This window comes from Nematolebias whitei, chromosome 16, assembly GCF_014905685.2.
Source record: "Nematolebias whitei isolate Nwh7 chromosome 16, NemWhi1, whole genome shotgun sequence".
Lineage (NCBI taxonomy): Eukaryota > Metazoa > Chordata > Actinopteri > Cyprinodontiformes > Rivulidae > Nematolebias > Nematolebias whitei.
Window position 1 is genome coordinate 16,212,259 of NC_056513.1, and position 16,348 is coordinate 16,228,606.

General features: G+C 37.8%; 1 protein-coding gene across 1 annotated transcript in view; it reads left to right on the forward strand.

Annotated features, from left to right (window-relative positions):
- Nucleotides 1-16,348, forward strand: part of LOC119423127 (protein sidekick-1) — a 245,370-nt gene that overhangs the window by 206,381 nt on the left and 22,641 nt on the right. The window contains exons 29-32 of the mRNA XM_037690537.1: nucleotides 8,936-9,137; nucleotides 13,962-14,065; nucleotides 14,212-14,282; nucleotides 15,854-15,992. Coding sequence (XP_037546465.1) covers nucleotides 8,936-9,137; nucleotides 13,962-14,065; nucleotides 14,212-14,282; nucleotides 15,854-15,992 — 516 coding nt within the window. The remainder of the gene's footprint in view (nucleotides 1-8,935; nucleotides 9,138-13,961; nucleotides 14,066-14,211; nucleotides 14,283-15,853; nucleotides 15,993-16,348) is intronic.

The following is a 16,348-nucleotide window of genomic DNA, read 5'->3' on the forward strand; positions in this document are numbered from 1 at the left end:
ATGCGATATTTATTTGTAGCAACAAAAAAAAATGCGAATAATGAAAAATGATTTAGAATTAAAAGTTTTGAACGTTGATCAGTGAGACCCTGCAGCTTATGTAGAGCAGCTTGAGCTATGGTATTGGTATTTTCCCTGGAATTATTTATATAAATGCATTTAAAATGTTTGTTTTAAGAGGACTTAGAGCAGGGCTATTCAACTGGTGGCCCGCGGGTCGGAAATGGCCTGCTGGTGACTGCAATCTAGCCCACTTCATAATTTTTTTTTTTTTTTAGGGTTCTGGGTTTAGGTTCCATTTATTGCATTTATTATTCAATGCAGTAAAATAAACAAATTTAAAAGGTAACTGATCATTGTAAAACTTGGTTTATTTATATAATGACTTCCATCGCTGGATGTCCGGCCCCTGAGCTGCTGGCTTTCAGTAACTGTGGCCCCCTGAGCAGTTTTGTTGAAAAGCCCTGATCTAGAATTTTTGCACTTTTCTTTCTTTTCATGGTAACAGTTCAACACACACATGAATTGAACATAAATGCATACATGCAAAATATCTTAAACATCCAAGAAGTTATGTTAAAAATTACAGCCTCCCATGAAGACCTGTGTTGTGCATCAGACTATATGTAAAACCCACACAAAAATGGAGGTCAGATATAGAAAAGTGAGCAGAATATTCAGATGTTACTAGTGCCTTAATGTTGCCCTATTATCCATCATCACTGAGCACTGAAAATTATCAAAAGGTAGAAAGTATGACCTTTTCAGTGTAAGGGGAGTGTAAAAGTACAGAACAAGATGAAATGACATTTATAGACTCCAGTGGGCTTTGCCATAAATGTGGATAATAAACGCAGTAGGGACGAGCCCTCCTATAGAGTTATAGCAAGAGTCGGAAATTTAAAAACAACTGCAGGGTTTAGAACAAGTCCAAATTTATTGATTTCTTGCTTGAAATTAATTAATTTAACTCTCTCAAAAACAGATTTCACCACTATGGTTAATTTTCTGTTTCCACCAGCAGCGCTGGATTTTTGAAGTGGAGGGACCACGGGGGTCTTTTGCCACCTTGCACTCTCTGTTTATACGCACCTTGAATGTCAGGCGCACATGTTCAATTTTGCCACACGGTAATGTAAATTTGTACTTTCACAGTCATCAGATTTGGAAAAGTTTGCAACAAAAGTATTTATTTTGAAAATGAAAAATATATATACATGTGTATATATATATATATATATATATATATATATATATATGTATATATACACAAATATATACACATATATATATATACACATATATATATACACATATATATATACATAACTATTATTTATATATATATGTATATATAACAAACTGCAGTAATTAGGTGTTCTTTTTTCCACAGAGCGGTGTAGATAGATATTTCTCTGTTTATGTCGTTTAATCGTTTGTGGAGAACTTATGAAAATGATTTTTGCACTTTTGTTTTTACACAAACTACAGTTGTCTTTAAAAAAAAAGAAAAGAAAAAGGCAGAAGTTTATTGGGTGGGGAAATGGTTCCGTGCGCGGTGGATGTCTGGAGAGATTATGTGACAGCTGTTTCTGAGTGACATGCATTCAGAAATCGGAACAGACCTGCTGTCACAGGTCTTGAATGATTATTTGTTTCTTCTGTTATTTCAGAGATGAGAAGGTAAGTTCTCCTTCTCCTCCTCTGGCTAAATTTTCTTCAAATCAACCTGCCATCGCAGCAAAGTTGCAAACTCCAGCTGCTTTTGGACGAACCTAACTAAGGAGAACCTCAACATCTTCATTTCTGCCACTTCTAGTTCGTTCTCCTGTCATTTTGTCCATGCCACTGTCTCCAGACCATAAAACATAGCGGTCTCACCACTGTCTTGTAAACTTTTCCTTTGACCATCCAGATATACAGTACACCTAGCATTACTGTTTGCTAACACTAATGATAAAAACAGCTACAAGTCATATGATTAACTTACTTACCGCCTTTGTTTGATGTCGGATGACCGTAAACGGCTGTGATAAATCCACAAGGCCACATATTATTCCTTGGTATACAATGAAATTTGCAGTATAAAGCTTGGAAAAGCACTAGAAGACAATGAGTTTGCTTGTACTGTAGCTACTTAGCTTCTTTGGACATCTGTGCCGAAACTCAAAAAGATGCTGATTGGATGGAATGAAAGTTCACCTGTGATTTCATTGGTTGAATTTTTTACCTCTTTGTAAACTTCCATTGTCGCTACATAAATCACGTGACACAGTCTGTTCAGGGTCCTTCCTCCACTCTGCACCTCTGCACGCATACAGACAGGTAGAGAGCTGTGCTCGGACTGACAGTTTATTACACTGCCTGCCCCCCAAAAAAGTCGCCACCTGTACAAGCCTCCTATTGGATAATTACTGCATGGGTGATTATCTTTCAGCTGGCAACAAGTTATTTAACCCCAACTGATGAAATTGCTTCTCGTGCTTTAAACAACCATGTCGAAAGACACCGTGCGTGTTTGTGGAAAAGATGTCAGTCTCTTTGAGAAGGGTCAAATCATTGACATGCATTAAGCAGAGAAAACATCTAAGGAGATTGCAGAAACTACTAAAATTGAGTTAAGAACTGTCCCAACGCATTATTAAAAACTGGAAGGATAGTGGGGATCCATCGTCTTCAAGGAAGAAATGTGGCCGGAAAAAAATCCTGAATGATCGGCGATCACTTAAACGTTTGGTGAAATCAAATCGAAGAAAAACAGCAGCACTCAGGGCTATGTTTAATAGTGAAAGTAAGAGCATTTTCACATGCACAATGTGAAGGAAACTTAAGGGATTGGGACTGAACAGCTGTGTAGCCTTAAGAAAACCACTAACCAGTGAGGCTAACTGGGGGAAAAAAAAGCTTCAATTTGCTAGGGAGCATAAAAATTGGACTCTGGAACAATGGAAGAAGGTCATGTGGTCTGATGAATCCAGATTACCCTGTTCCAGAGTGATGAGCGCATCAGGGTAAGAAGAGAGTCAGGAGTGATGCACCCATCATGCCTAGTGTCTAGTCATCAATGCAAGAGCTTGGTGAAAAATTAATGCAACGCTAGACGGAAAGATCTTGTGACATTGCAGAAGCTTATCGAAACAATGTCACAGCAAATGCATGCCGTAATCAAAGCTAAAGGTGGTCCAACGAAATATTAGTGTGTGACCTTTTTTTTTGGTGGCAACATTTTTTTGGGCCAGGCAATATCTAAAGCGGGAGATAACTAGATATTTTATTTGGGCATTTGTGCAGTTGCCCTAACTGTGCAACATAGATTTTCTTGTGCACAGAGAATGTGCGAGCAGTGCACAATTGTGGAGGTGCTCCGCTTAGAAGGAACATAAATATCTGGGACCAGCTGATGGGCAGGGCCGTAAAGTGGGGGTGCCAATGGCCCCCCACCCCCCCGGGGGACAATGCCCCCCCCCCCGTTCCGGTGCCACTGGTTTCCATCCTGATATATAGTGGGCAGATGGACATTGTACAGTTGGTGAAAATTTTAATAAGATTAGAGCTCTTTTTTTAAGTTAAAACAACAATGTTGCTAATACACCTGTACACCATCAGTCTTTTTCTAAACAAGAGTAACAGATCGATAATTCTGTAATTTCTCTTTGACAGTCTGGCAGTTATTATGTTTTTAGGACAAAAAGCATGCTGTTAATTCATTGTAACATGTCATCTAATCATATCAGCCAGCAGTTTCTTTGCAAAGTATAAACAGCAACAAAATGAAGATTTTTAAGACTCAGAGTCAAACACAAGGTTTGACAACCTGATCCTGTGGGGAGATATATGATGTTTATCACTGACTGTCATTCTCCTGCTGTGTTCCCTCTCAAAACTTGAAAATGGACATTTACTCTCCAACAAAAACAAGACCACCGACGGTCAGAAAGAAAGAACAGTGTTTTGATTAAAAAATAAATAAATAATCAGAGTAAAACTGAACAGTCATTTCTCTGTGTGGAACAAATGAAAAAAGTCAAGTTTTTGTATTTTTGTGATTCAGACATGTTGCTTTCAATCATCTGATCTGGCTCTTTCTGTACTGGTTTCTTTCTGCTCTGTGCACTCATTCTGAAGTATTATTTTTATCGTTTTAAGATAGACATACATAAAATATATTCTTTCATACCCTCTGGTTTCACTCAGATTGCTTTAAGATTGCTATTTCCATTGTTTATGTTTTTCCAAGTTGTGAGACAACAGTAGAGATTACACACCTGGAACATTTTTTCTCCTTTTTTATAAATGTGTTTAAAGTAACAAGAGCAAACTAAGTGAAACTAGACACTTTAAATACACTTCAAGAGTTTGAAATGAACGAACCATCTCTGTGTTACTGCTTAATATTAAACTTTAAGGGTTCATTTAGAAAGGGCTACATTGATTTTCTGGATTAAGAGAAGCAAATGAGGTGAGACATAAATGTCAATACTGCTGAGCCAACAAACATAGACACTAGATTTTTATATGCAGTAATAATTTTCATCAGTCATCTGCTACACTCCTTTAGGTTCATTCTAGTTAGTTTTTATTTTTATGTTAGCACTTTAAAAATGCAGCAAATGTGTTATCATAATCATAATATGAACTTTTATTGTATGTTTTTTTCCCATCTGAATAAAACAAATATTAAATAGTTTAATGTTTCATAAAATCTATTATAAGAATTTCAACAAGTTTTTGAGCAGATTTATATTAACTGAAACTGCTTGGAGAGTAGAAGGTTTACGTGATAGATGGTGTTAAAGATGGACTACGTATGAGTTAAAGCTCACTATTCTCAAAATAAAATGTTAATTTAAGAATTAGGTCATAGTGGTTCTGAAAAGTCCTCAAGCTAGAGCATGAATCTTTTTCTGCTCACCGAATTTGATACATTTTATCCCCTATCTGTTTTGTTTTTTTCCCTGCCTGCTTAGCAGTACCAATTTAATCAATTGAATCCCAATAAAAGTGCTACAGATACAATAAAGCATTTTTGTATATATATTTTTGTTATCATATTCTGTTGTTCTTTTCCTAATACCCACAGCATCATTACCAGGATTTATTGATAACTTAATTCAGTGTTTTTTTGTTTCACTATAGTAAAATAATGGTTTGTTCTCGCTGTGAGAGAGACAACAAAGCCTAATAGTGATTTATGTCTAATGATCCTGCAGAGACCAGTTTAAGCCCTTTAAAAAAACTCAGTTTGTGCGTGTGTGTGTGTGCGTGTGTGAGTGATTGGCTGTGTGCATATCTAAAGCTGAGAGCATTGAATAAAAAATTAAATAACGTTAAATAAAGTTTTTGTACAAAAATGTATTACCGTACTTGCCGCTGTACATGTCGCACCGCCGTATAAGTTGCATCTGTCCAAAAATGTCTAATAAAGTTGAAAAACATAAATATGTTACTTCACCGCATAAGTCGCATCTATTATGCATCACCGCTGACCACCCAGTGTTGTGCCAAAAATTGATTAACTGCCAAATGGCGACTGCGGGAGGACTTTAGCAAGAATTTAACAAGCTTAACACTTTAAAACAATTATTTGTTTGCTCAAAATTATAGTAAAGGTTTGTCTCAGTTTAACTTTTCCTTAATACATGCACTTTGACGGTCAGATCAGCTGTATTTCGCCTGGGCGGCACGGCTAAATGCAGCTGATTTGACGTTTGCTCCGGGAGTTCCAGAGCGAGACAAAGGTGGCTTGGTATGGCAAGCCAAGTGTCTTATTAATAGACACTTTTACCTATTAATGAGACATTTGGCTTGCCATATTAGTCGAGAGCCCTCTAGTGGCTAAAATTGGTAGTGTTCAATATTTTCCATGACAGAATGAATGAAATTGTCAGATCTCAGCCAAAAATTGGGTTATAAATATTGGGGAAAAAATTATATTAGTCACTTCAGTGTTTAAGTTGCAGGACTTACAAATTTATGCAAAAAGGTGTGACTTATACAGCAAAAAATATGGTATGTTCAATGTTAGTCCAACAATTGCTCAATAAGGTTATAGGCAAAACAGGATATTTATCTAAAAATATATCCAACATTTTTCAGTCAGGTCATCTGGACAGTTTCTTTTTTTTTGTTCGCCTTCAATCCAGAAGGCTTCATCAGTCAAGGAAACACACAACAAAACTGATTCTTCCCCCAACAGCTTACTCCAAAGTGGAACAAACCAGTTTGGTTAGTGCTAGATGGTCTCTTTGGTACTCCCCCTCCTCCATTGCCAGCCCTCTTACTTGTTGACAGTCGTATCAAACTGGTTGAAAACAACAAAGTCCATGCTCAATAATCCAGGTATATATTTCCTTGGCTGATGAAGCCTTCCGGATTGAAGGCGAAACGTTTCAGCACAAAAAAAAAAAAAAGAAACTGTCCAGATGACCTGACTGAAAAATGTTGGATTGTATACCTGGAGCATGGACTTTGTTGCTAAAAATAGATCATTTGTCTCTCCTTTGTTGACTTCTATAACCCTCCTTTTCTGCCTGCTCATTTCTGTGGCACATGAAATGTACATAATGAAAGAGCCTCACTTGTCCCATAATTATGAGGTAATTATCAGAAGATGATCTTAAATGTGGATCAGAACAAAAGCAAGACAAACAGGGAGATGTAGATGACATCATAAAGACAAAAGAGGGTCTGATTTTAAAGGAAATGGGGAATTATGTTGTCAGGATAAAAGGAAACTTAGAGATTTGACTCAAGATACTTGTGATTAGGATGAGTGAAGAAAACAAGTGTGTGTGCACGTTGAGTGCATGTGTAAATGTGTGTAGTTGTGCATGTTTGAAAAAATAAATGTAGATTAATTAAACTTCAGAAAAAAATCAATAATGCTTTTATTTCTCAACTTAATCAATAACTTGATACCCCTGAAATTAGACAGTTATGCCTTTGGCAGGCTGTGTGTGCATGTGTGTGTTCTGAGTCCTACTTATCACAGGGCTTTTGTGAACACAGTTGTACAAAGATACTGACTCCCAGAGCCATCTTTCATCCAGTAATTGAATAGTGAAGACACAAAGAAATGCACACATCGGCGAGATGTTGAGAAATTGTTTTGTTGATGCTGAAGTAATTAAATGTCGTGGGCTGCTGAAGCTTCAGTGCGTTGCAACACACACTGGTGCATTTGTGACTTGAATGTGGGATTCACGTGGCCAGTGTTAGCCATTTGTAGGAAGATTGTCCTAATGAGCTACACTTGTAGCCACAGGAAAGATCCAAAGGTAAAGAAAACAATAGCATTGATGAGTTCAGAGATAGGTAATATCTTATAAGTGGGGTTCTGTGAAAAGGTTAGGAACATTCATTATCTTACATGTTGCAGATAACTCTTTGAACAACTTTAATTTGGAAAAACAGAGTTTAATTCTGGCTTGATTGACAAATGAACGGCTAGTCTGATTGGGGTTGAGACCATCCTAAACAGAGAGGTCATTTTTGAAGTGAAGTTATGTCAGAATGTTATCAAGGGTTTGAATCAGCCTTTTAGTTTGTTGCTGTTTTCTAAACTTGCCACACAAATTTATGAGAATGTACTTGTTTGTGTTGTCTCACCTACTGTTCAAATATTCAACTCATGATAATAAAAATAGAATAGAATATACTTTATTGTCCCCTAGGGGACATTTGTCATGGACTCAGGACTATAGCATAGTAGCAGCTGCCTCAATAGACAGTAAATACACATACAATTCATATACATAGCTAAAAACAAGACTACAAATACAACAGTTAAAAAAAACAACAACAGAGAACACCAAAGTTCTTGCACACCTTCCAGGCCTCAACATATAATCTATTTAAAATTTTGATTCACATTTTTGATGGAGGTCGGTACAAAAGCATATTTACAACGGTTCAGTTTAGTTTTTGAAACTCTATACATTCTACCAGAAGTCAAGAGCTCATATTCCACATACAGGATGTGGGACGGATCCAACAATACCCTCCGTGCCTGCCTAAGTACAGACTGCTCATAGATGGACTGCAGGGAGAGCTTTTCGGTCCTCCCCAATACCTTCATAGCAGTCTGTACCAGGCGCTGCAACTTAGATTTAGACTGAATGGAGAGATTGCTTAACCATGCCGTCATCCCATACCTGTTAACTGTCTGGTAAAATAAAAACATGGTGTTCTGACTGATACCAAACATCTTCAGTCTACAAAGAAAAAACAGCCTTTGCTGTAACCGGGAGCATACATGGTCAACATGGTCACTCCAGCTTAAGAGGTTATCCAGGTGAATACCCAGATACTTATAAGAAGTGACCTGATTTATCCCCTCCATGTGGATGGACAGTGGGATATGATCCCCCACCGCCCGAAAGAAGAGCCGTAAATATCTCATTTCCTGTTTTAATATGTTACTTTGAGTAACCTGGCTCTTTGCTTTCAGTGTACAGTACGTTCTGATCTATTATAACAATAAAATAGTGTTTAAAAAAATTCTTAAAGAAAACGAGGTGTTTGGAAACAGTAGAGATGTTGATATCTTGAACTTGTTTTCATACTCTTGCTTCCTCATTAATTCTCCTTTTTCCTCCGCTCTCATCCGTTTATGGGCAACTGTGGCTGAGTGGTTAGAGCAGTCCTCCTCCAATGGGGGTTCAATTCCACCAGCAATTACATGTTGAAGTGTCCCTGCAAGACACTGAACCCCTCATTGCCTCTGATGTGTGTCCCATCTTTGTATGAATGTGATCTAAAGCACTGATTAGTCTCCACAGATTCAGTTTATCTTAGTAGAGATGTAGTAAAGTACTGTGTAGAGGTAAATGAGGGCACAGACTGTAGTGTAAAGTGCTTCGAGTATCTCAATAAGATAGAAAGTTGCTATGTCCATTTACCATTTATGTTCCCTTTGTCAATCTCTTTTCCACAGAACGGCCGCAGCCACCCAGGAAGTTGTCCATTCCTCAGGATGAAGTTGAATCCCTCCAACTCCATCTCTACTGGGTGACAGGAAGTTCAGGCTCCTCTCCGTTGAGGTATTTTACTCTGCAGTTGAAGGAGCTGCCCAGCGAACCCTGGAGGACGCACACAGCTGACATCCCACATAACATGACCTCCTGGACTGTTAACAGGTACACAAGCGTGCATAAATGCAGTCATGTTTGCATATAAATATATATTATAAAGTAGCTTTTTTAGTAATATAGATTTGAATGTGGGAAACTGAGTACAAACAATCCTTTGTGGACTGGACAGCCTAAAACAACTGGAGTACAATAAGTTGTAGCATGTAAACATAAACAAAACCCAAGTTAGAGACGTATGATGCTCTCTGCCTTTCTTTTTAATCCCTTTAGTAAAAAAATGTTTTCTCCCTTTGCTGCCAAGCTTTGTTTGCGTGTGTTGCCCATTCTTTCTTCACAGTTTTTGCCTTGTCATCAGCCAGTACTTTCATCATCACCACTTCCTTCCATTTCTCCCTTCAACCATCAACAGTCAAAGCTTTCAGCTACCATCAGCCCAGCATTTTTTTTTCCTCTAAGCATCAACCCTACTCTGCCTCTTGAAGGGGACTTCAGTGCTTTTGTCTCTTCCTTTTACATTCCTGTCTTATGTCGTCCTCCCATTCCTGTGATACAGTCATTAAGCCAACGGGTGACAGTGGTCAGACTGGATGGCTACTCCAACTTTCCCGACAGCTGGAGTAGCAGCACCACGATGACTCTTCACCATTACTCAAGTGTGTTTCAGTGTTTCGTGACCGCCTGTGCGTGCTCCTTCACCAGCTATCATAGACCTATTTCAGATGTTGAAGTGTGTTCTCTCAGCGTGCTTGTTTCGTCCCGCCTCGGGGACTGTCTCTCTGCCATTATGGTGCAGATTCTGTCGATGTTTTGACAACATTACTTTTAAACTCATTCGGTTACTGAATACTCTGGTTAAAGCGACGGAGGAGTGAATTAGCTTACATCTCCTTGTGCTTATGCTCATACATATTTCTTATGCTGCATGCTAATTGTTGTTTCCACAGAGATGTCTTTGGAACCAAAACATCATGGCCCCCAGGCTGATGATGCACAGACACATTTTCAAACATTGTCCTTAACATCCTCCCACTGCTGTTGGTATCCCACCTAGTTTAAACTTAGTGTCTTTGATATTGTATTCCTGATTTGTATACAAGTCTGTGGGGCATTTTCCCATCCCTTATTAAGTCCAGCTCGTAATTATACAGGAGGACATCTCTCCCCTGCAGGTTGCTGCTGAATGTCTGACTGGTCTCCTGTAGTCCCCTTGGTATTTTAGTGAACAGCCATGCATGAAGACTTGTGAGCACACTGGTTTATCCTTATTGCCAAACTACTTGTTTTACGCTGTTTCACTGAAGGTTGGAAGAGTTAAAACTGGACAAACTGTCTTTTAAACACTTTTTAAAATTATTATTATTAACCAATTTTGCCTCAGAGTGAGTGAGGGGAAGGCTCAAATCTGGTTTTCTGATAAATGAGTGTACATCAGTCTAATGTCAAGGCCCTCTAGAGTTAAATATTTCCAAAATGACTGATTTATATTGTTATTCTGTGTTCATTAAATCATTCACCTTGGACAGAGGAGAAATGCAGATACCATTTCAATATTGCAATAAAAAACCCTTTGACACTGGAGACAGTAAGGAAAGGTGAGGGAAAATTGTTATTCAAGAACTGGTGTGGTCTTCCAAGGCCACTGAAGAAGCACAAAAAAACTGTTTAGAAAGGTGGGAAGGTTATGGTGAAAGAAACTTACACCTAAATTGATAAATGCACACTGCAGAATTTCCAATCATTTTTGTGTTTGTTTATTATGTGTAAGCAGCTTCTTATTATTGCCCCCACCACCAAAGATGTAGATGTTTAATGTTTTTGACCTTGTCTGTGTGTGTGCTTGCGGTTGTTTCTCTGTAGTGTCAGCAAAATATCTCATGAACCACAGAATATATTTTAATAAAACTTTGAGGAAATAATCATGTTATGTACCTCTACGACTGATTAACATTTAAGCTAACCCAATTTTAAATGGTCGCCACAACCAAAATTGACAATCTAACACCATTCAGTCAAGTTTACAGGTATTAGGGTAAAGTTAGGTGTGATAGTAGCTCAAAAACTGTGTGAAGATCTGTGAGAGCTATTTATTACGTAATGTTGTTGCTTAAAACATTTAGTTTTAAATATTGGTGTCAATCTTATTTGTCTGTTAACAAAACATTTCACGAATCACTGGGTAAATTTTAATGAAACTTTCAGAAGGTAATGTCGGTAATTGGTTTTACATCTCCAATTTTATTTATTTGTACTTATTTATTTTATTTAAGTAGTCTCATTGGGTCACGAGGACTCATTTTCAAGAGAGACCTGTTTTGGGAGCAGATGATGGGGGTTAAGTGCCTTGCTCAAGGGCCTAGAGTGGGGCAAATGAGGATGGAGGCAGGTGTGGGTGCTTCACCTTTTCCACCCACATTTTGATGTTGTCGGTCCAGGGAGTCAAACCGGCGACCTTCTGATCACAGGCCTACCTTCTCTAACATCTTCACCACCACTTCTGAAGTTAAACAAGTTAAAAATGACCGCCACTACTAATTAACCATGTCCGACCAACACATAAACGGCTATACAGTACCTCGATCAGCTTTACAGATACTGGGATAAATGTAAGGTGGTAGTAGCTGAGACTCATTCATTTGCACATAATATTATTTTTTTTAATTGACCAAAATGACTAAAATGCTGTAATTTCTCATCATAAGATGATCTTAGTTCAACTATGGCATAAAAGACGCCAGGCAATATGCATTTCTTCAAGCAATGCTGATACTTTCATACAGTATCACTGTATTGTTAAAAACAAAACAAAAAGCATCAAGAGGTACGCACATAATTTAGTATGAAAAAGCCTCCGGGGCTAAATGGCTGAGGACTGTAGAGCTGAAAAGCTCTAAAGTAATCAGTTTAGATCTTGATATCGTTTAAATGTAGTTTTCAAATTTTTTACTACATAGACGTATTCTGGCGCATTTTATTTCAATAACCATTTTTTTTTCCCTTCCAAATTCAAAAGCAACGACTTTCTGAATTTCTGTGTGAAAGTTCCTGGGGGCATCTAACACACTGCTTCACCGTGCTGCTGACACAAACGCACACAAGCTCTTTTTTAGTCACAATTTCGGAGAACTGCACGTTAAAGAGTGTTAACATTTTACTAGAGTTGACTTTAACGGCGTTTGGTGCCACAAGTACTACAGCTGTTCCTCGTGCAAGCGCTGAAACACAAGTAATCCTGTCAAAGTGAATGTGTAGAGTGCCATTTTCAACCGCAAATCTTTTAATTCATATATTTCAGCCTCTGGTGTATTATGCAGCTACCAGTAAAACGTCAACACAGAGCTAACTACATCAGTTATTAATTTCATTAAACTATACCCAGCTGATTGTGTTGCTGTGCCTATTTTCTAGGTTCATCCATTTTGTTTTAAACCACTTGGAAATGAAATAATGATATTAGTGGTTGAAGACATTGGATTTGAATAATTTATTTGTTAAACTAATAACTCTGCACATACTGTAGAAGTACTTTCACATGTCTTGTATTTGTCTTACGAAGTGACGTTAGAATTTGCTTTTCAAGAATGTAAGTTTAAGTAAAAGTTAACACAAGTTTCCTTGTGTTAGCAAATCATTACCTGTAGTTGCATTGCTAGAGTTTTATTTGCAGAGGAAACTGAAACGGTTCCAAATGGATAATGTCATTATTCATTTAAAGCCATAAATTTAATTTGAACCAAGGGTAATGAAACTGAAAGGTATTCTAAATAATGCATAAGCATGAATATGCAACAAGCTCCTCACCATTTGATTTTTTTCAAAACGAATATACATGTCCGTATATATTATAGAAATAATTAGATTTTTTTTTTCAAGCAGGGTTTTGCAGATAAGTTTTGAATAACTTAAATCTTACCTGTTGTAGCTCTTGAACAACCTCAATCTGGAGACAAAGTCTTTAAGTCTGATTGGATTGACGTGTTAATGGCTAGTCAGAGCAAGTCAAAGATCAAAGCTGCTATCTTAAAACAATTCCAATCTAAAAATATTATTGCCTATCATATAAACAATAGTGGCTCTGTTGCCTCTCAGCAAGAAGGTTGCCGGTTCAAATCCCGGCCAGGGACCTTTCTGGGTGGAGTTTGCATGTTGTCTCCGTACATGCATGGTTTCCTCCCACAGACCAAAACGTGCATGTTAGACTGGAGACCTGTCCAGGATGCCCCCTGCCTCTCACACAGTGACTGCTAGACTTGGGCACCAGTGACCCCTATGATCTGAAAAGGAAGATGTGGGTAAAAGATATTGGATGTATGTATGGATGGATGTATGCATGGACGGACGGAAACAAAAAGTTTAAAAACATTTATTCCACTATCTTTACATTGTAATTGCACAATTATTCCAGAAAATTAATATACCACTGCTGGAAGTGCCTCAAGCAGCATTTTGAGTTTTACAGCTAGAAAGTGCTGCTGCTACGATTTGTGCTCACAAATAACCATATAATTCAATGTTAAAAAACTGTGTCATGTGAAATTGAAAAAGATGTAAAGTATAAAATTGTATTGGCATGAACCACTCTGATATTAAAGATGCAATTTGGTTTAAGATGGCACAGATCCACTTTGGTCTTGCTAACACTCGGACTAGCAATTAGCTTGTCAATCCTGACATAAACTCTATTTGTCCAAAGTGATTTTATTCAAAGAGCTCTCTATAAGAGGTAGGATATTAATTGTTCATAACCTTTTCATAGAGCCCCACTTCAAAAGCCTGAAATGTCTATGTAGGTTATATTTGACAGAGTGTATGCCTTAAATTATTTATAGCTTATTCAGTGTCCTGTAAATTTAGATTTATTTTTGTCTGTAGGCTGAAGCCCTTTACATCTTACAAGTTTCGAATGTTTTCCACCAACGACGTTGGGGACAGTGTTCTCAGCAAGGAGACGGATGCTGTTACAACTCTTCAGGACGGTAAGAATCTGAGACGTTGATTCAGGACAAGGTTAAAGAATGAAGACTTGAGAATGTATGGATTTGTAAGGGCACAATATTGTGGAGTTGTTGGGAGATTGACAATGTGTCTCTACATCTTTTCCTTTTTCTGTTTTCCTTTTCAGTGCCTAATGAGCCTCCAGTGATACTATCAGTGAAACCAACAACCACTACCTCAGTGCTGGTGCAGTGGAAGGTATTTTCAGGCTTCAAACATGTTCCTGATAAAAAATAAAAAACCTACACAACAAAACATACAGTCAAAGTCCAGTTTAATCAGCCACTTTGAGAGTTGAGTCCCGACAGGCTTTGGTTGGTTGTGATTTATACTGTTTGTTGCTGTTGGTTTAATTATCATTATTTATTAAAACAGGAAAAGTCAAAAAGCAACAAGGATAGATTGTAATGATGGAGGGAGGGAGAGAATGACAGAAGGATCAACAGTATTAGTGGGGGAGAACATTTAATGATTATACACAAGCTGATGATGTCTAATAGGTCAAAAGGAGCCCCCAGCAGTCAATTCAGCAACAGAGGAAATAAAGACAAAAGGAGAAGACAGAGGATACATTCGTAGTGCTTCACAGCTTGCCTTTTTTCCTCTTCTTTCTGTAAATGTCTTCTTTCATCTTTGTAACCTTATGTCAAAGCAGGAGGAGGCAAAGAAAACACAAAGTCACCAGCAATTTCATCACCAGTTACAAGAATGCCAAACCTACTGAAGCATCACTTTGCCTTTGCAAGTTACCACCAGTCCAATACATTTACCCTTCAAGTTGGACTGCTAATAAAATACAGTGCTGCTTAGCTTTCCTGTCTGTAACCTTTGGGCATCCAAAAATGAGCACTATACATATGTATTTACCAGACTTGGGCTACATTCATGCCTCAAGTTTTGATTTCCAGTTCAAGTGTTTTGCTTTAACCCAATTTTGTGTGTTATAATTCACATTATATTTAAACGTGACTGCCATCAGAATCCAGTGAAAATACTCCTTGGCCATGTGGGTCCCCGACATGCACAGTAGAAGATGTGCCGTCACACGCAACATGCTGTGTTTACAGAATATAGACGCAACATGTGTTGGCATGTGTGTATCAATTCTAAAGTTGTTGTAATAAAGATGTTTGTTTAGTCCAGTGGGTACATCACCTACTCCAGCACAGAATAGCACTTTTGGAACGGGAGCGACATAATAAAATTTGAAACACACTACCATCGGGTAGTACTGATAAAATATGACACCCACTTTGACATGTTATACAATGATGGAAATTCATCCAGAATCCAGTTCCATGTCAACAGTAACATGGCAAATCTAAAAGGTAAAAAAAAAAGCAACTAGACATTTTTTCTGTAACTGCCGATGTTTGGAGTTGTGAGCTTTAAATTTCATGACGTTGGTATCAATGTTTGGATCAATTTGCATACTTCTTTACTTTACATACTCATACTTTGAGTGTCTTGATAAGATAGAAAGTTGATATAGGTACAGTCCATTACCATTCTATGCCATTTATGTCAAAGTTGGCATGACCATTCAGAATGAGGTTGTTTTGAAAAGTATTGAATATGTATCTGACTTAGTACCACAAATAATTTGAAAAAATATTGGGTTTGCCATGTTCAGACTGTCCACAAAATCTGATATGGGTCACAAATGGACTAAAGAAACCTGGATGTGTGCCACTGATGCCTGCAGTGTGAATGTAGCCCTAGTGATTCCTTTGAAGAAATGAATGACTAATGTTTGTCTATGTTTTTAGCCTCCCACTGAAGACGGCATTAACGGGGTCTTGACTGGATACCGAGTTTATTATAGAGAACTCCCAGTTAACACATCTACTTTCACTGAAGCAGAGGTCCAGACTACCAAAAACAACACCACTAGTGCTCTCATCACAAGTAAGTAGTTCTGCTGCTTATGTTAGTGACTAACCAGGCTGTAACTTCTGGTGACAAGTTGATGAGCATAATTCGGGAGGGAGTGTCAAGGATGTCTCAAAACATTTGGTGGGGATTCTCAGGTTCTTCACTTATGTTGAAGAAGCTAACAATCTAGACAAATTTACTCTCAAAAAAGTCACAAAGTCATTGCAGGCATCTCAAACGCTTCTCAAATTTGTTGTGAAATTATCCAGTTTGTCTCAAGAAGACTAGAGCTGCATTTTTAGGCCTGCATAGGAGCTATTCTCTGACAGAAACATGTCCAGGTCTAAACTATATATATATATATATATATATATATATATATATATATA